The sequence below is a fragment of the Eriocheir sinensis genome, chromosome 64 (genome assembly GCF_024679095.1).
Source record: "Eriocheir sinensis breed Jianghai 21 chromosome 64, ASM2467909v1, whole genome shotgun sequence".
NCBI lineage: Eukaryota > Metazoa > Arthropoda > Malacostraca > Decapoda > Varunidae > Eriocheir > Eriocheir sinensis.
The window spans coordinates 925001-945000 of NC_066572.1; the positions used below are offsets into that span (position 1 = coordinate 925001).

The 20000-nt window shown below is 46.6% G+C and overlaps 2 protein-coding genes across 2 annotated transcripts in view; both read right to left on the reverse strand.

Annotated features, from left to right (window-relative positions):
* The window catches only part of LOC126987145 (protein piccolo-like), a 48541-nt gene extending 48196 nt beyond the window's left edge, over positions 1–345 (reverse strand). The window contains exon 1 of the mRNA XM_050843873.1: positions 210–345. The gene's annotated coding sequence lies outside the window, so the exon portion shown is untranslated. The remainder of the gene's footprint in view (positions 1–209) is intronic.
* Positions 346–1959: 1614 nt separating this feature from the next.
* The window catches only part of LOC126987148 (E3 ubiquitin-protein ligase listerin-like), a 22458-nt gene continuing 4417 nt past the window's right edge, over positions 1960–20000 (reverse strand). The window contains exons 6-26 of the mRNA XM_050843877.1: positions 17807–18083; positions 17169–17342; positions 16817–17034; positions 16488–16629; positions 14894–15907; positions 14464–14701; positions 14067–14188; positions 12679–13743; positions 11972–12090; positions 11318–11456; positions 10779–11014; positions 9472–9637; positions 8746–9124; positions 8263–8441; positions 7887–8105; positions 7496–7659; positions 7108–7304; positions 6510–6727; positions 4762–4932; positions 3778–3969; positions 1960–2296 (exon numbers count right to left, since the gene is read on the reverse strand). Coding sequence (XP_050699834.1) covers positions 2237–2296; positions 3778–3969; positions 4762–4932; positions 6510–6727; positions 7108–7304; positions 7496–7659; positions 7887–8105; positions 8263–8441; positions 8746–9124; positions 9472–9637; positions 10779–11014; positions 11318–11456; positions 11972–12090; positions 12679–13743; positions 14067–14188; positions 14464–14701; positions 14894–15907; positions 16488–16629; positions 16817–17034; positions 17169–17342; positions 17807–18083 — 5689 coding nt within the window. The 3' untranslated portion in view covers positions 1960–2236. The remainder of the gene's footprint in view (positions 2297–3777; positions 3970–4761; positions 4933–6509; positions 6728–7107; positions 7305–7495; positions 7660–7886; positions 8106–8262; positions 8442–8745; positions 9125–9471; positions 9638–10778; positions 11015–11317; positions 11457–11971; positions 12091–12678; positions 13744–14066; positions 14189–14463; positions 14702–14893; positions 15908–16487; positions 16630–16816; positions 17035–17168; positions 17343–17806; positions 18084–20000) is intronic.

Here is a 20000-nt window from a genome sequence, read left to right on the forward strand (position 1 = left end):
GATAGATAGATAGTTAATGAAGCAAAAAAAAAAAGAAAATAAACAAAACAAAGAAGAAAACAACAATATAGAAAGTTAATGAAGAAAAAAACAACAAAAAAGCAAAACAACAACACGAGACCAACTTGACCACCCCAGTGACGGACATCTTAAAAAAAAATATATTAAAAAACTTCTCACAGCCCTTAAATCCCCCTGCCCTTACTCACCTCGCGGGCGGCGGATTAATTAGTGAGGAAAATCGCCTTAAATCCCGCCTTCAAATCCTTAAGTCCACGTATGTACAGAAAAATCCACTTCGCCGCCACCACGCGCACACCCTCCCTCCACAACGTAATAAGCCACACTGAGTCAAATGTAAATAGAGATGCCAGATGCTGTGAGGGTGAGTGTCGTACGTCTTCACCCTAAATTGTTATACTTTAGTTACGTTTTCTTTATCAACTCATACAAAAACGATATTTCCATTACGAATCATGTCGCTATAGTCAATTTTTAACTATTTTACACTTATTTATATATTTTTACGCTATTCCTATCGTTGTACAAAAGGTTAGAAGGTTAATACAAGAAATATAAGAAAAATACTTCAGTACTTTGTAAGGTATAAAGACAGAAGACAAAGATGCATTAATATAACTTTTATTAACTATATATTACTTTATTTAACACTTTTAAGACCTTATCGTTTATCCTAAGAACGTTATTATGTATCAACTCAAGTATATCAGCATCGTATTAAAACAATGATTATCGTATATTTAACCACGCTGGACTGTTTGCATCCTGATATTTCTTCCGTCAGACGATACAAAATTCTGGAGGTTCATCTTTATATGCCATTATTACTCTCCCAGCCTCATTAACGATCACCAGGGGATAATAAGAGTAATTAGGGCACTATATTAAAGGTTTCTAGTCCCTTGAACGGCCTTAATAACGGCTATAAAGGGTAATATAAGCGTTTTTGAGGGTCCAGATATGAAAATAATCCAAAATTCTGGAGGTCCATATTCAATTTTCCATTTATCTCCCTCTCCTCCTCATTAGCGATCGTCAGGGGTTAATGAAGGCAATTAGAGTATCCGAATATAGGTTTCTAATTCCTGGTTTGGTCTTAGTGACGGTTAGGATGTTAATTATAAGCAGGTTTCCCTGTCAAGATTTATCGGGGGATGACGCGAGATATTTCTGGAGGGGTGACGGAACCTCAACCCTGCTCCTGTACCAATCCAAACCTCCTTCTCCAACACCCAAACGAGGTTCAAAAACTATAAAAACACCTAAAAAAACACCTTATAGTCCTCCAACCCTCAATAAAGCACCATAAAACACACTAGGGGGCCCCAATACACCCTTGGGATATTTGTAAACATAGACCTTCAGATTTTTCAGGAGAATCGCCGGAGGGGGTATATAAAGCTCTTGTCTCGTCCCCAGCTGGTCTGTTTAGGACTTCTCTGGAGGTCAGCTTGAAGGGAGGGAAGGAGGGGGACGAGAGCGATTCTTTGGAGGAGGAGGAGGAGGAGGAGGAGGAGTACCGTAGGAAAGGTCACATATTCAAGAAGGTCAGGAGAGGTTAAGGAATTTGACCTTGCCCTTGCGAGAGAGAGAGAGAGAGAGAGAGAGAGAGAGAGAGAGAGAGAGAGAGAGAGAGAGAGAGAGAGAGAGAGAGAGAGAGAGAGAGAGAGAGAGAGAGAGAGAGAGAGAGAGAGTCAGAATGAATTGACACTTTCACACATTTTTATTCTGGAGAGAAGAGAAAATGACCAGGAATAAATCTCTCTCTCTCTCTCTCTCTCTCTCTCTCAATATATAGATAGATAGATAGATAGATAGATAGATAGATAACTAGATTGATAGACAGATAGATAGATGGATTGATAGATAGATAGATATAGATTGATAGATAGATAGATTGATACACACACACACACACACACACACACACACACACAGGTAAAAACACACATATATATTTGTAAATCAATTCATATATATATATATTTTTTATTATTATTAATGTGTGCGTAACATATATATACATACATACATACACGGTGTAAGGCCACGATATACGCACACACACACACACACACACAGACACACAGATAAGAAAAGCAAAAATATTCCCAATAATAATAAGGATAATAATAACAACAGAAATGCCTATTAATATATGAACTTAAGATATATAGTAATGTATGTCTCTCTCTCTCTCTCTCTCTCTCTCTCTCTAGAACAAGCTCCGACACAAGGGACAGGTCGAGTTGTTGCTTGTACTGAACCACTTGTACTGAAAAAGATAAGGAAAATAATGTTAATAATAATAATAATAATAATAATAATAATAATAATAATAATAATAATAATAATAATAACTACTACTACAAATGCCATTATTATTATGGTACCGCTTTTTGTATTGGCACCAGATTTGGGACCATTAGAAGCTGTTTTTGGTACCCATAACCCTTAAGGCGCGGGTGTGTACAAGTGAGGATCACAGCTGGTGCCTGGCTCAAACCGCGGGTGTCAACAATACTGGACAAGGCATTTTTTGACCTAGCGCGCCGTCAAATTTAATTCTATAATGGTGAAGTAGGGTGAGCATGTGGTTTTCTTTCCAACAATGCCATCCACGCTGCCTTGAGTAATTACTGGCCGTGTGCTGCCTTGTGTAAGCTTTGAGAAGGGGAATTTCATCCACAAGAAGGATGACCTCAGCACCCATCAAGGGCCAGGTGTAAGCTTTGAGAAGGTCTCCGCTACACATCCACCTCTCCTCACCTTACAGGGAATTTCATCCACAAGAAGGATGACCTCAGCACCCATCAAAGGCGTCAGGTGTAAGCTTTGAGAAGGTGTCTGATACACATCCATCTCTCCTCACCTTACAGGGAATTTCATCCACAAGAAGGATGACCTCAGCACCCATCAAGGGCGTCAGGTGTAAGCTTTGAGAAGGTCTCCGCTAGACATCCATCTCTCCTCACCTTACAGGGAATTTCATCCACAAGAAGGATGACCTCAGCACCCATCAAGGGCGTCAGGTGTAAGCTTTGAGAAGGGCTTCGCTACACATCCATCTCTCCTCACCTTACAGGGAATTTCATCCACAAGAAGGATGACCTCAGCACCCATCAAAGGCGTCAGGTGTAAGCTTTGAGAAGGTGTCTGATACACATCCACCTTTCCTCACCTTACACGGAATTTCATCCACAAGATAGGCCCTTTCACCTCAGCACCCATCAAGGGCATCAAGAAGGCCTAGAAGTTAAGTTTTTTGGGTGTTTTTCACATAAACTGTATAAGAGTTATGCTTTTTATTCGTAAATCATAGAAGATGGATGACCTCAGCACCCATCAAGGGCATCAAGAAGGCCTAGAAGTTAAGTTATTTTGGGTGTGGTTCACATAAGCTGTATAAGAGTTATGCTTCTTATTACTGAATCATAGAAGGGAAGTTCGCTCGGGGTGGAAAACTGTATATAAAAATGTGCTCTCAATGTCCTACTTCAATATTCCGTACTGGCTCTACCAAAGGTCATATAGTCTTCAACTTAACGTCAAAGGATAGTTCAGGGTATGTACTTCACAATGGTACTTCATTCAGTTACGTGAGTTAAGTAGGAGTGAAGGTATGGAAGGTTGAACTGAGGTATGTTTTTGCCTGAATATGACCCCAGCGTGGGAGGACAGGCACAGCAAAATAAGCCTGCACTTTGAGGGTGAAGCTACTACCACTACTACTACTACTACTACTACCACACTTACGAGGCAGGCCGAGTGGAACTTCTTCTTGCACGTCCTACAGAGGAGTCGTGGCAGGGTATGGTTGGCGCCGTGGATGACATAGTAACATATATAACACTCCTCCAGCCCCTTAAACTTGTGGTCAATGTTTTGTTTCCAGAAGGCCAGCGAGCGGAGGAGTGGAGTGTTGCGGTGGGACAGCATGGTGGTCAACTGTGGAGGGAGAGGTGGAGGGGTTAGGTGGAGGGGTGGACAGATGTGGAAGAGTGAGGAGGAGAGGGAGGTGGAGGAGTGGAGTGTTGCAGTGGGATAGCATGGTGGTCAATTGTGGAGGGAGAGGTGGAGGGGTTAGGTGGAGAGGTGGAGGGATGGAGGGGTGGAGAGATGGAGGGGTGGAGGAATGGAGGGGTGCAGATGGAGGGGTTAGGTGGAGAGATGGAAGGGTGGAGGGGTTAGGTGGAATAAATTCAACCACATTCAACCACATACTCAACCAAACTTAACCATGTATTCAGCCAAATTCAACCACATACTCAAACAAATTCAACCACATACTCAACCAAACTTAGCCACATACTCAACCAAATTCAACCACATAATCAAATAAATTCAACCACATACTCAACCAAACTTAACCACATAATCAACCAAATTCAACCACACACTCAACTGCAATCAACCATATTCAACTACATACTCAACCAAATAGTCAACAAAATTTAACTACATACTCAACCAAACTCAACCAAATAATCAAACAAATTCAACCACATACTCAACCACATTCAAAAACATAATCAACCACATTCAACCAAATTCAAACACATACATACTCAACCAAACTCAACTACATTCAACCAAACAGTTGCCCACATCAACTCAACCGTATAAAATCAACCACATTACTTCCTTTACTGTGAAAAACAAAAATTCAACCACATAATCAACCAAATTCCTTCCTCTACTGGAAAATAATCAAATTCAATCACAAATTCAACCACCTACCCCCAGCAGCCAGTTCCTCCACTGTGCAAGGGGGACCCCAATCCTCTTGTGGTCTTCAACAGCCACAGTGCCAAGGGGGTGATTGGGTGCCAGGCGCAGAGCCAGCTCCATCCGGGCCTCGTCAACAGTGTAGGATGCCACCACCTCCCTGGCACTGGGACGGCATCGCACCTAGGGGGAGGGGGAGGAGGGGAGGGGTGATAATAGAGGAAATGGTGCAATTATGGGCGAAGGTGTAAATACTATGGGTAAATGAGACTGTAGGTGTGTGAGGTCCTGTGTCTTGATGGGAGATATGCGAGTCTTTACTTTTAAGGCCTATGAAATTTTGCCTTGGGTTGGATGGTGATCAGCCCACTGGATGGACGCCTTTCCCTCATGGCCATTTCCATCACAGTGTTAAAGCTTATTTTCTAAGGTCAAATGATAAGTTTAAGAATTGAACCTTAAAGTAAGTACATATATTTTATTAGGAAGTGTTAGACATCTCTCGATATTACTCATATTTAAAATGTCTTGATGCTGGTACTATGGCCCACCCTACCAGGTACTAATATGGGCTCCTGCCGTCAGTAAGAAGACAAGCATCAGGGGTGGGAAGAGAGCTTGGGTGTGTCTCTTAACAGGAAAACCTTACAAAAAGTCACTATGCGAATCTCTAAAGAACTCAAATGTGGAGAAATTGAAGAGTTTAGACTTTTTTTTTCAAGAGCAGACCAAAGAAAAGACTCCAATACAGAGAAAACCAAATTGGAAGGTAAACACTGAAGATTGAGACAGTGGACCTGGTGCATGGATCTTACAGGGCAGTGAGACAGAAATGCCTGTTGGGGCACAGAGCCAGGAGGTGAAGGAGCCGCTGCCTTTTCTGTGATGGGGAGTTTTCTGGTGCCAAAAGAGGTCAACTGTGGGTGTTTCGGTGTGTCGTGTGTTCAATGTGGGCACACAGGGAAGGTGCAGGAGCTGGGATGAATGCATGTGTGTGTGTGTGTGTGTCTGTGTGTGTGTGTGTGTGTGTGTGTGTGTGTGTGTGTCTGTGTGTGTGTGTGTGTGTGTGTGTCTGTGTGTGTGTGTGTGTGTGTGTGTGTGTGTGTGTGTGTGTGTGTGTGTGTGTCTGTGTGTGTGTGTGTGTGTGTATGTGTGTGACTTGTAAATAATAACAAGTTCAAAGCTTTTTTCCCCAAACATGTTTTAATATTGCAAAAATAATATGGAAACCTTCTATTACAATGCTGAAAAGGATTACTTATTGCTGTATATGAAAAGGAAATCAATTAACCCATTTATATACACCATTAAATATACCTTTAATATAGCTAGCCCATATTTGCACCACCATTTAACAAGTGGTACCGAGAATCTAGCTTAAGGGTACCAAAAACAGCTTCTAAAGGTCCCAAATCTGGTCCCAATACAAATAGCGGTACCAAGAATCTAGCTTAAGGGTACCAAAAACAGCTTCTAAAGGCCCCAAATCTGGTCCCAATACAAATAGCGGTACCAAGAATCTAGCTTAAGGGTACCAAAAACAGCTTCTAATGGTCCCAAATCTGGTCCCAATACAAATAGCGGTACCAAGAATCTAGCTTAAGGGTACCAAAAACAGCTTCTAAAGGTCCCAAATCTGGTCCCAATACAAATAGTGGTACCATAAATCTAGCTTAAGGGTACCAAAAACAGCTTCAAATGGTCCCAAATCTGGTACCAATACAAATAGCGGTACCATAAAAACAATCACATCCGCTCACCGTCATGTTGTCAAACTTGTCCGACGCTCCGCTGACGGCCGCCATCTCCTGCTGAATCAACCCAGGGGACACGTAGGCAACCGTAAAGCTGTCAACCGTACCCTGGGAGTGCCGGGGGAGTGCCAGGAACCATTGACGCACGGCTGCCGGCACTGAGCTCACGGCACTGTAGTAGACATGGCAGGCCAGCTTGGGGGGGAACAGTGCCGAGGAGGTGCCTGGAGGAGGAGGAGGAGGTTAGGAGGAGGAGGAGGAGGAGGAGGAGGAGGAGGAGGAGGGGGGGTTAGGTGGAGGAGGAGGAGGAGGGGGGGGTTAGAAGGAGGAGGAGGAGGAGGAGGAGGGGGGTGAGGTGGAGGAGGAGGAGGAGGAGGAAGTTAGATGGAGGAGGAGGAGGAGGAGGGGGTTAGAAGAAGGAGGAGGAGGAGGAGGAGGAGGAAGAGAAGGAGGAGGAGGAGGAAAGGAAGAATGAGAGAGAGAGAGAGAGAGAGAGAGAGAGAGAATAGAGAGAGAATAGAGAGAAACAAGAAAAAAACAAAGAAAATCGACAAAGAATGAGAAAATTAAAGCTAGCTCTAATTAAAGAAAAAAAAAAACTCACCCAGCGGCTTGATGTTAAGATCGGTGTTGAAGAAAGTGGAGTTGGTGGAGGAGGTAGAAGTGGAGTTACTGGTGGAGTTCCCCTTATCATCACAACCACCACCACCACCACCAGGGCCAGGAGGAGTATCAGCATAGGGCCGCATTGGCATCAGGGCAAAGAGATTGTGAAGGAGTGCCTGGAGTAGCCCCTTGTCCCTTTAAGAATTGGAATCATTATTATTATTATTATTATTATTATTATTATTATTATTATTATTATTATTATTATTATGAGCATTATAATTATTAATATTGCACATAATTCTAGACTTTCTACTACTACTACTACTACTACTACCACTACTACTACTACTACCACTACTACTACTACTACTACTACTGCTGACCTCAGGAAAGCACAGTACTGGTGTTGGTGGAGGTCAGGGGTCAAGATCACAGCCGAGAAGGTCAGTTTCCAGCCCAGCAAATACCCCACGAATTTTGGGAACCTGGGGTCATGGGGGGGTAGTTTGCCCCCCTCCCCCCACCTCCCTGCACCCCCCTCCTTGACCTGGGGAGGAGGAGAAGGAGGAGGAGGAGGAGGAGGAGGAGGAGGAGGAGGAGGAGGAGGAGGAGGAGGAGGAGGAAAAATTGATTAATAACACTTTTAAATTCATTCTCTCTCTCTCTCTCTCTCTCTCTCTCTCTCTGGAGGAGGAGGAAAAATTGATTAATAACATTCTTTTAAATTCTCTCTCTCTCTCTCTCTCTCTCTCTCTCTCTCTCTCTCTCTCTTACCTTTCTCAAAACCCAAACAAGCGATTTTGGAAGGGCCTTCATCTCCTCCTCTTCCTCCTCCTCCTCCTCCTCCCCCTCCTCCACCTGCTTCCTTCTGCTGACTCGCCCTTCCCAGGAGGACACTAGGGCAGGCAGGGCAGTGGTCAGCAGGCAGTAGGAGGCCCCTTGGACAGCAGGGTGAGCAGAAAACAGCAGAAGGGTCATGTGTCTCAGCAGGGTCTGAAATGATGGTAAATGTGTAGATTAGGAACGCAAGGGATAGAAGGTAGAGAGAGAGAGAGAGAGAGAGAGAGAGAGAGACAGAGGGAAGGAACTCTCTCACTCTCACTCTCTCTCTCTCTCTCTCTCTCTCTCTCTCAATCCTCCAAAATCTCACCTCTTCTGTTTCGGACAATCCCACCTCCTCCTCCTCCTTCTCTTCTTCCGCCAGTGCCAAGGGGGGGGCAGGGGGGAGGGAGTGCCGAGCGAGTGCCTCAGGGTTGGCACTGCTCACCGCGGCACTGACGGCACTGCAGACCCCATGGAGGAGAGTGTTGGGCTGGGTCTTGTAGGTGTCTGTAAGGAAGGAGAGTGCCAGGTTAGAGGAGGAGGAGGAGGAGGAGGAGGAAGGAAGGAAGGAGGGAAGGGAGGGAAGGAAGGGAAGGGAAGGGATGGGAAGGGAAGGGAAAGGAAGGGAAGGGATGGGAAGGGGAGAAGAAAAAGAAGAAGAAGAAGAAGAAGAGGAAGAAAAATATATATACAGACATAATACTCTCTCTCTCTCTCTCTCTCTCTCTCTCTCTCTCTCTCTCTCTCTCTCTCTCTCTCTCTCTCTCTCTCTCTCTCTCTCTCTCTCTCTCTCTCTCTCTCTCTCTCTCACCTGCTAGAGACATGAAGAGGTTGAGGAGAGAATCAAATATTGGAGGGGCAAAGAATTCTCTCCAATCCTCCAGGAGCTTTGGAGGAAAGGAGGAGGAGGAGGAGGAGGAAGAGGGAGGAGGAGGAGGAGGAGGAGGACTAGCACCACCTCCTCCTCCTCCTTCCTCCTCTTCTCCTCCTCCTCCTCCTTCTCCTTCTTCTTCTTCTGTAACAGGTTCAGCTTCTAAGACCTCACTCCTTCCTCCTCCTCCTCCTCCTCCTCCTCCTGCTTGGGTCATCTCCTCCGCCAGGGTCAAAACAGTCATGAGGTCAGCCACGGCACGCACACAGACGCACACGATGTACGCGAAGGTCCCAGCAACTGTCTCCTCTTGTACACACTGAAAAAAAAATATGTTAATAGGAGGAGGAGGAGGAGGAGGAGGAGGAAGAAGGAAGGAAGGAAGGAAGGATGAGAGAGACAGAGATAGAGAGAGAGAGAGAGAGAGAGAGAGAGAGAGAGAGAGAGAGAGAGAGAGAGAGAGAGAGAGAGAGAGAGAGAGAATATGAAAAAATTGACTTAATCACCAATTTTCATCACCAATTCAACTCCAATGCATCACCAGTCAATATGTCATCACCACACACCTCCAATCACCTCCAAACACCTCCACTCACCTCCACTCAACTCCAATCACCTCTACTCACCTCCAAACACCTCCAGTCACCTCCAGTCAACTCCACTCACCTCCACGGACTCCTGCAAGCTTTGGACCCACGAGGAGAGGCAGCAAAGTGTGAAATCCCAGTGTGGTGTTGAGAGGTGCGTGGCGTGGTGTTGAAGGCACACACTCACCACACGCACCACCGCACACACCACAGCCAGGTCCTCCCACACCACGCCACGGAGGTCCCTGGTGGAGGAGGAGGAGGAGGAGGAGGAAGGAAGGGATGGGAGGGGAAGGAAGGAAGAGAGGAAGGGAAGGGAAAGGATGGGAGGAAATGGAGGAGGAGGAGGAGGAGGAAGAGGAAGGAAGGGAGGAAGGAAGGAAGGAAGGGATGGGAAGGAAGGAAGGGAGGACGGAGGGAAGGGAAGGAAGAGAGGAAGGGAAGGGAAAGGATGGGAGGAAATGGAGGAGGAGGAGGAGGAGGAAGAGGAAGGAAGGAAGGAAGGGAAGGGATGGGAAGGGATGGGAAGGAAGGAAGGAAGGAAGGAAGGGAAGGGAGGAGAGAGAGAGAGAGAGAGAGAGAGAGAGAGAGAGAGAGAGAGAGAGAGAGAGAGAGAGAGAGAGAGAGAGAGAGAGAGAGAGAGAGAGAGAGAGAGAGAGACAGAGCCAGAGAGAGAGAGAGAGAGAGAGAGAGAGAGAGTGAGAGAGAGAGAGAGAGAGAGAGAGAGAGAGAGAGAGAGAGAGAGAGAGAGAGAGAGAGAGAGAGAGAGAGAGAGAGAGAGAGAGAGAGAGAGAGAGGGGGGGGGGAAGGGATGGGAAAGAAAGGAAAAACATATTCTCATTATTATTATTATTATTATTATTATTATTATTATTATTATTATTGTAAAATGGCACCGCTAATGAGTTAAAAGGTACCACTAATCAGAAAAGTGGTACCGTTGAGCATAAAGGTTCCAAAAATGCCCAAAAAAGTACCGTTAGCATCCCATTAATGAGAAAAATGGTACCGCTAATGAGTTAAAAGGTACCACTAATCAGAAAAGTGGTACCGTTGAGCATAAAGGTTCCAAAAACACAAAAAAAAGTACCGTTAGCATCCCATTAATGAGAAAAATGGTACCGCTAATGAGTTAAAAGGTGCCACTAATCAGAAAAGTGGTACCGTTGAGCATAAAGGTTCCAAAAACGCCCAAAAAAGTACCGTTAGCATCCCATTAATGAGAAAAATGGTACCGCTAATGAGGAAAATGGTACCGCTAATGAGTTAATAGGTACCAGTAATCAGAAAAGTGGTACCGTTGAGCATAAAGGTTCCAAAAACGCCCAAAAAAGTACCGTTAGTGACCCAGACTACTACTACTACTACTATCTACTATCTACTTACTCAGCAAAGAGGAAGACTCCATCCGCTCTCTCCCTCCACTGGAAGAGGACTCCGAAAATTACCTCCACTGCCTCCCTCACACATGGAGAGGTGGAGGGAAGGAGGGAGAGAGCGGAGGAAAGGAGGGAGAGAGACGGAGGCGCGGAGAAAGGTTCCTCCGATAGGCTGGAGAGACAGGCGAGCTCCTCCGTAAGTATCTCCATAAGTAAGATCTCTGGTAGTAGTGGAAGTAGTGCCTGTAAGTAAGAGGAGGAGGAGGAGGAGGAGGAGGAGGAGGAGGAAGGAAAAAAATCATTAATATCTGGTTCTCTCTTTCTCTCTCTCTCTCTCTCTCTCTCCCTAATTCTCTTTTTTTTCACAAATTTTCTCTATCAAATTCTCTCTCTCTCTCTCTCTCTCTCTCTCTCTCTCTCTCTCTCTCTCTCTCTCTCTCAAAATCATTAATATTTTTTTTTTTATATCTCTAAAAGTCTCTCTCTCTCTCTCTCTCTCTCTCTCTCTCTCTCTCTCTCTCTCTCTCTCTCTCCCCCCCCTCTGACCTGTTTAGTGGTAGTATATCCAAGGTCATCTGGGTTAAGACCTTCCAAGAGTCTGGGGGCATTGACCTCCGCAGGGGTCAGCCACTGGGTCAGCACTTGGCTCAGGGTCACACTCCATGCGCTGCTGCCGTCGGAACACCTGCGGGAGGTCAAGGGAGGTCAGGAGAGGTCAAAGAAGGGGTGTCCGATTTTGTTATGCAAGAGTTGATGTGCGATTTTTGAGTCTTTCAGATTTTTGGGTTTATGTGAATTTATTTTTTATTTATTTCTTTTTTTTCTCTAATCTTTCATCCCTTTCACTAATGCAAGAGTTAACTAGTGTCTTCATTCTTTAATCCCTGTGCTGTCCCAATCCCTTATGCAAGAGTTAACCAGCATCTTCACTCTTTCATCCCAATACTGTCCCAATCCCTTATGCAAGAGTTAACCAGCATCTTCACTCTTTCATCCCAATACTGTCCCAATCCCTTATGCAAGAGTTAACCAGCATCTTCACTCTTTCATCCCAATACTGTCCCAATCCCTTATGCAAGAGTTAACCAGCATCTTCACTCTTTCATCCCAATACTGTCCCAATCCCTTATGCATGAGTTAACCAGCATCTCCACTCTCTCTCTCTCTCTCTCTCTCTCTCTCTCTCTCTCTCTCTCTCACCTGTCTTTAATCTGCTTGGCAATAAGTCGTTTGTTCCCAAGGTTGAGTTGAGCGAGAAATTGGAGCGAGTCTTGTACCAGCTTCCTCACCCCTCGCTCTACGTCCTCGCTCACACAGGGCTGAAAAAGAGAGAGAGAGATTAGAAATATGTTTACAAGTTATTTTTTCATTAATTTTCACACAAACACACACACACACACACACTCTCTCTCTCTCTCTCTCTCTCTCTCTCTCTCTCTCTCTCTCTCTCTCACCAACAAGAGGAGGAGGAGGAGGAGGAGGAGGAAAGGAAGGGAAGGGAAGGGAAAGGAAGGGAAAGAAAGGGAAGGAAAGGGAAGGGAAGGGAAAGGAAGGGAAGGGAAAGAAAGGAAAGAAAGGAAGGTAGGAAAGAAAGGAAAGAAAGGAAAGAAAGGAAGGAAAGGAAGGAAACAAGAAAAGAAGGGAGGGAAGGAAGGAAAGAAAGGAAAGAAAGAAAGGAAGGATTGAATGAAGGAAGGAAAGAAAGAGGAAGAAAGGAAGGGAAGGAAGGAAGGAAGGAAGAAGGAAAGGAAGGAAGGCAGGGAAGGGAAGGGAAGGGAATGGAAGGGAAGGGAAAGAAAGGGAAGGGAAGGGAGGGAAAGGAAGGGAAGGGAGGGAAAGGAAGGGAAGGGAAAGGAAGGGAAGGGGGGAACACACACACACACACACACACACACACACACACTCACCAAGGCACTGGAAGCCCTCGCATGACCCAGGAGGTTGGACGCCGCGGCTGCTGAGTGCAACACACATACGAACAAATGCGTGTACCGCCCCAACGACACCCCCCCCGGCGCCCCCCCTTGGCACAGACCTCGCAGGACCCCACACGCATGCAGTGCCGCGATATGGTGCCGGTGGTCCCAGGGAGTGCCGAGTGCCATGCGTTTAGGGAAGGGGAATTCACGGAAGGCAATCTCGCTCTTCAGAATGGAGGGTGCCACGTAGAGAGGGCTGATTTGGCTCTCCAGTGCCGCCCACTCCCCCTCGGACAGTGCCACCTCCTCAAGCAGTGCCTGGATCTGTGTGTCGTCCAGTGCTATGCTGTCGGTGTCCTCGGTGCCAATTCTGAGGGCCAGATCGCGTTTAACGGTTCCATTTTCATTATCGGTACCAGTTTCCCTGTTACCGGTACCGTTTTTATTTTTATCGGTACCTCTCAGGGCACTCATACTTGAAACTGGGTCATTTTCAGGACCTTCCAGACCTTGAGTGCCAGGTTTAAATGTCGTTTCAGTGCCGACAGAAGTCTCAGTGCCAGTGCCAAGTGCCAAAAGGTCAAGGGTCAGGTCAGAGAGGAAGGTAGCGAGGTCATATGTGCAAGATTGACCTCTGATTCTGGCCCTGATGTTCCGGAGTGCCAGGGTGAGAAGGTCAACCCTGGCACTGACCGTTTGACCCTCTGTGGCACTGTCTGGGATGCTAACGGTACTTTTTTGGGCATTTTTGGAACCTTTATGCTCAACGGTACCACTTTTCTGATTACTGGTACCTTTTAACTCATTAGCGGTACCATTTTCCTCGCTAACGGTACCTTCTCCTCCTCTTCTGGTACCGTTATGCCCTAGGTCGGCACTGGCAGAGGTCACGCCCTTGAGAATCTTCAGTAGAGTGCCTCGTAGAATCGTAGCAGTAGTAGTAGTAGTAGTAGTAGTAGAAGTAGAAGTAGTCACGCTCTGGCACAGTGCCGCGAATAGTGCCTCGAGGAAGTGCCGTGCCCCAGGGGAGTACCAGGAGGGGTGGGTGGGGTCCTGGGGGGGGGGGGGGGAAAGAGATATTATTATTATTATTATTATTATTATTATTATTATTATTATTATTATTACTACTACTACTACTATTACTACAAAAATCTCCTCTTCTTCCTCTTTCTCCCAATATATAACATGACCCATCTACTACAAGCATCTACTACTACTACTACTACTACTACTACTACTACTATGACCATTACTACTATTACTACAAAAATCTCCTCTTCTTCCTCTTTCTCCCGATATATAACATGACCTATCTACTACCACCACCCCCTACCACTACTACTACTACTACTACTACTACTACAATTACTTACAAAATCAGTCAGAGATGCAGTCAGTCTTGCCAGCCAGTCCAGTCGCTTGTGTGAGGTACTTAACAGCGACTTTCCGAGGCACTTAAGGACGTCAGCCACTGTCTCCTCCCCTACCACTGGAGCTGTTAAGTAGATGGTAGTAATTTTAGTAGTAGTAGTGGTAGTAGGTGGTAGTAGTAGATGGGTCGTGTTATATATTGGGAGAAAGAGGAGGAAGAGGGGATTTTTGTAGTGACAGTAAGAGGAGGAGGAGGAGGAGGAGGAGGAGGAAGAGGAGGAGGAGGAAGAAAATTCAAAAAAAGAGAAAATATTGAAAAAAATCATTATATTAACATTCTCTCTCTCTCTCTCTCTCTCTCTCTCTCTCTCTCTCTCTCTCTCTCTCTCTCTCTCTCACCTCTCCTCTCTCCACATCCCAAGACAAACATCAGCAGATTCTTCTTCTCCTCCTCCTCTTCCTCCTCCTCCTCCTCCCGGGTCACAGAGGTCACCTGGCAGAGGTCATCCGCCAGCCGGGTCACTCGGTTGCCCAGGGCGGTTGATGAGAGCCAGGCGGTTGCGGCGGAGTCTTGCGGTTGAATTTGGGACAGGTTTCGGATGATATGGTGGAGGGCTGTGATGTCCAGGCTGGTAGGCTGGGGGGGGGGGGGGAGGAGGAGGAGGAGGAGGAGGAGGAGGAGGAAGAAGACGAGGAGGAGGAGGAGAAAAATTATATACATTAATAATAATAATAATAATAATAATCATCATCAGAGAGAGAGAGAGAGAGAGAGAGAGAGAGAGAGAGAGAGAGAGAGAGAGAGAGAGAGAGAGAGAGAGAAACTTACCTCCACTTTCTCCAATATTTCTCTCCGTTCTTCCTCCTCCAGATGTCGGTAGAGGGAGGAAAATACCTCCACCGTAACCAGGAGGAGAGAAGAAGAGGAAGAGGAGGAGGAGGAGGAGGAGGAGGAGGAGGAGAGAAATTTCGGCAAGATCTTTCTCTCCAATACCTCCCTTGCTGTTCTCTCCCTCTTTCCTCCGTTTCCTCCCTCCGGTACCTCCAGACTCCTCCCTCCTCCTCCTCTCTCCTCCTCCTCCTCCTCCTCCTCTAACATCGCCTGGTAGACTTCTGGGCAAGGGAAGCTTTGTACTATGGAAGCCAGAAGTGAGTATGCCCCAAGGTCACGTTTCTGGGCATAGCGGGCATGGCACTGTGCCGCGAGGAGTGCCAACCCCCTCTCAGCGGCCCTCAGGAAGGCTTCGGTCAGTGGCACCCCCTCCGGCACCCCCTGGCACCCCCTCGGCATTGATTTTTGGGGGTTTGTCGGGATTTTTTCGGGATTTTCAAGCGATTTTTGGAGTTCGATATTTTTGATTTCTTCTTTTTCTTCCTCTTCCTCCTCCTCTTCCTGGTCTTCCTCCTCTTCATCTTCTGTCTTCCTCCTCTTCTTCCTGTCTTCTGCATCTTCCTCCTCCTCCTCCTCCTCCTCCTCCTCTTCCTCAAATCGTAGACACTTCTTCTTCCTCTTCTGAGCGTCGGAGGAACGGAGCGAACGGAGGAAGGAGGAAACTCTCGCTATTCTCTCCAGTCTCCTCCTCCCTCCTCCTCCATCCTCCTCCTCTTCCTCCTCCTCCTTTAAAATATCTTCCTTGCACATTCTCACAAATTTCTCCCAGAAGATTTCGAGGAGAGAGGAGGAGGAGGAGGAGGAGGAGGAAACTGGTTCAATCTTCCGATCTTCCTTCCTCTCTTCCTCCAGCGTGGAGAGAAGGTGGAGGAGGCTTTTTACCTCCACGTAGAGAGCGGAGGAGAAAAGTGGAGGGGTGGAGGTGAAGGCAGTGGACAGCAACCCAACAACCTTGAAAATAATAATAATAATAATAATAATAATAATAATAATAATAATAATAATAATAACATAGAGATTATATTAGATTACACACTATTAGTAATTACATCAACAGTTAAGTGTCTAATTACACTTATTAATTAGTAAGTTAGTTAATAGGTCGATAGGGGATAGAGAGTTCTTCCTCCTCCTCCTCCTCCTCTTCTTCCTCCTCCTCCTCTTCTTCCTCCTCCTCCTCCTCTTCCTACCCTCCTCCTCCTCCTTCTTCCTCCTCCTCCTCCTCCTCCTCCTCCTCCTCCTCCTCTTTCTTCCTACCCTCCTCCTCCTCCTCCTCCTCCTCTTCTTCCTCCTCCTCCTCCTTCTTCCTACCCTCCTCCTCCTCCTCCTTCTTCCTCCTCCTCCTCCTTCTTCCTACCCTCCTCCTCCTCCTTCTTCCTACCCTCCTCCTCCTCCTCCTCCTCCTCCTCCTCCTCCTCCTCCTCCTTCGTCCTACCCTCTTCCTCCTCCTCCTCCTCCTCCTCCTCGTCCTACCCTCCTCCTCCTCCGTCTTCCTCCTCCTCCTCCTCCTCCTCCTCCTCCTCCTCCTTACCTGGTATTCGAGAAGTGTTGACCAGAGACCATTGGCATTAGAAGTGTTGGGTGCCAGGCGTCGTAGACATGTGAAGAGTGCCGACACCCCAGCACTGGCACCCCCTCCACCCCCCATGGCCCTCCCGGGGTGCCGAAGGATGCTGGGGGAGAGAGAGAGAGAGAGAGAGAGAGAGAGAGAGAGAGAGAGAGAGAGAGAGAGAGAGAATATAATTAGAAAAAACATTATTATTATCATTATTATTGACACACACACACACACACACACACACACACACACACACACACACACACACACACACACACACACGTACGCACACACAAACTCACCCCGTCGAGGCTGCTCGGAGGAAACCCATGTAAAACTCCTCCACTTTCTTCCCTCCTCCTCCTCCTCCTCCTTCTTCTTCCTCTTCTTCAGGGGTAAGGAAGGAGAGGAGGGAGGGGAGGAGGGGGTACAGGGCCCCCCCACCCCCCCGCCCCCCCTCCCTCAGGACGGCCAGCACGCGATTGGTCGAGGATTTGGCAGCTTTTGACGACCTCCAATCCTGCAAGTAGTGGTAGTAGTAGTAGTAGTAGTAGTAGTAGTAGTAGTAGTAGAAGTAGTAGTAGTATTTTTTCATATACACACACACACACACACACACACACCGCGCGCACACACACACACACACGCACATACCTTATCCACCCTATGTACACGCAGGAACGCCCCCCACACAGAGACGCACACAGGGCCAGAGGGGTCGTCCAGGGAGGTCAAGATGGCAGAGGTCAGGTCAGGTCGCGCCCCGGCCAAGACCTGCGGCTGGGTGCTGAGCAGGTCACCGATGAGGTCAAACCAGGCGACCCGGATCTGAGGAGGAGGAGGAGGAGGAGGAGGAGGAGAAGGAAGAGGAGGAAAGAAGAATTAATTGTATATATCAATGCTTGTAGGAGGAGGAGGAGGAGGAGGAGAAAGAGGAGGAGGAGGAACAGGAGGAGGAGGAGGAGGGAAGAAGAATTAATTATATATATCAATGCTTGTAGGAGGAGGAGGAGGAGGAGAAAGAAGAGGAGGAGGAGGAGAGAGAGGAGGAGGAGGAGGAGGAGGAGGAGGAGGAAAAATTAAAATAACAAAAAAAAAAGAAATATTAGACTAACATACACTCTCTCTCTCTCTCTCTCTCTCTCTCTCTCTCTCTCTCTCTCTCTCTCTCTTCATTTCTCTCTCTCATTTTCCTTTCATTCTTTCTTTTTTTCATTCTCTCTCTCTCTCTCTCTCTCTCTCTCTCTCTCTCTCTCTCTCTCTCTCTCTCTCTCTCTCTCTCTCTCTCTCACCCCGAAATTCTTGTCCTTGGCCAGCTTCCAGAACGCAGCATTGCCAACTATCTCCTGGAGCTCCTCGGAAACCTTGGCAAGACTGGAGGAGGAGGAAGAGGGGGAGGAGGAGGAGGAGGAGGAGGGCTTGGACATGGCACCAGTGTCTTCCATGTCCTCACAGTTGTTGTTGATGTTGTTGTTGTTGTCTAGGAGTTGTATGACCCAGCTGAGGCCTTGTAGGGAACTTGTAATGATCCTGACATGCTTGCTCTCCATGTCCTCTGGTGCTGTGGTCCTGGGGGGGGGGGGGCAGTACAGTGGGTTGTGTTATATAGTGGGTTGTGTTATATAGTGGGTTGTGTTATACAGGGGTTGTGTTATATAGTGGGTTGTGTTATATAGTGGGTTGTGTTATACAGGGGTTGTGGGGTTGGCAGGAATGTTTTCAGTGGTGACAAAGTAAAAATGTCTCAGGGTGCGGCACACTGCATGTGGTCTGCTGGGAGGGTAGTGGGTAGCGCGATGCCTGGCGGGTCAGAGGCGAGAACAAACACATGTTATCTAATAGGAGTGGTTCGTTCTTGCCTCTGACCAGCTAGGCACCCCGCTACCCTCTGCCCGCCCAGCAAACCACCACGTGCAGTGTGGCCGAACCCTTAGTCCCACACGCAGGAGTGAAAGGAAGCCGGTACACAGGGGCACGCTTTTGAAGACAGTACCGGCAAGAATCTAATCATACCTTCACCCTGCCTGCCTACACGTACACACAATATAAATGATACTTCCAACACAGTGCTGCTCAGTTTTTATGTGCCAGGGAAGATAACATTTCCCAACACAGTGTTCCTCAGTTTTTATGTGACAGGGAAGATAACATTTCCCAACACAGTGCTGCTCAGTTTTTATGTGACAGGGAAGATAACATTTCCCAACACAGTGCTGCTCAGTTTTTATGTGACAGGGAAGATAACATTTCCCAACACAGTGCTGCTCAGTTTTTATGTGACAGGGAAGATAACATTTCCCAACACAGTGCTGCTCAGTTTTTATGTGACAGGGAAGATAACATTTCCCAACACAGTGTTCCTCAGTTTTTATGTGACAGGGAAGATAACATTTCCCAACACAGTGCTGCTCGGTTTTTATGTGACAGGGAAGATAACATTTCCCAACACAGTGTTCCTCAGTTTTTATGTGACAGGGAAGATAACATTTCCCAACACAGAGCTCCTCAGTTTTTATGTGCCAGGGAAGATAACATTTTCCTACACAGTGCTTCTCAGTTTTTATGTGACAGGGAAGATAACATTTTCCTACACAGTGCTTCTCAGTTTTTATGTGACAGGGAAGATAACATTTCCCAACACAGTGTTCCTCAGTTTTTATGTGCCAGGGAAGATAACATTTTCCTACACAGTGCTTCTCAGTTTTTATGTGACAGGGAAGATAACATTTTCCTACACAGTGCTTCTCAGTTTTTATGTGACAGGGAAGATAACATTTCCCAACACAGTGCTCCTCTGTTTTTATGTGACAGGGAAGATAACATTTCCCAACACAGTGCTGCTCAGTTTTTATGTGACAGGGAAGATAGCAATTCCCAACACAGTGCTCCTCTGTTTTATGTGACAGGGAAGATAACATTTCCCAACACAGTGCTCCTCTGTTTTTATGTGACAGGAAGATAACATTTCCCAACACAGTGCTCCTCTGTTTTTATGTGACAGGGAAGATAACATTTCCCAACACAGTGCTCCTCTGTTTTTATGTGACAGGGAAGATAACATTTCCCAACACAGTGCTGCTCAGTTTTTATGTGACAGGGAAGATAACATTTCCCAACACAGTGCTGCTCTGTTTTTATGTGACAGGGAAGATAACATTTCCCAACACAGTGCTCCTCTGTTTTTATGTGACAGGGAAGATAACATTTCCCAACACAGTGCTCCTCTGTTTTTATGTGACAGGGAAGATAACATTTCCCAACACAGTGCTCCTCAGTTTTTATGTGACAGGGAAGATAACATTTCCCAACACAGTGCTCCTCTGTTTTTATGTGACAGGGAAGATAACATTTCCCAACACAGTGCTCCTCTGTTTTTATGTGACAGGGAAGATAACATTTCCCAACACAGTGTTCCTCTGTTTTTATGTGACAGGGAAGATAACATTTCCCAACACAGTGTTCCTCTGTTTTTATGTGACAGGGAAG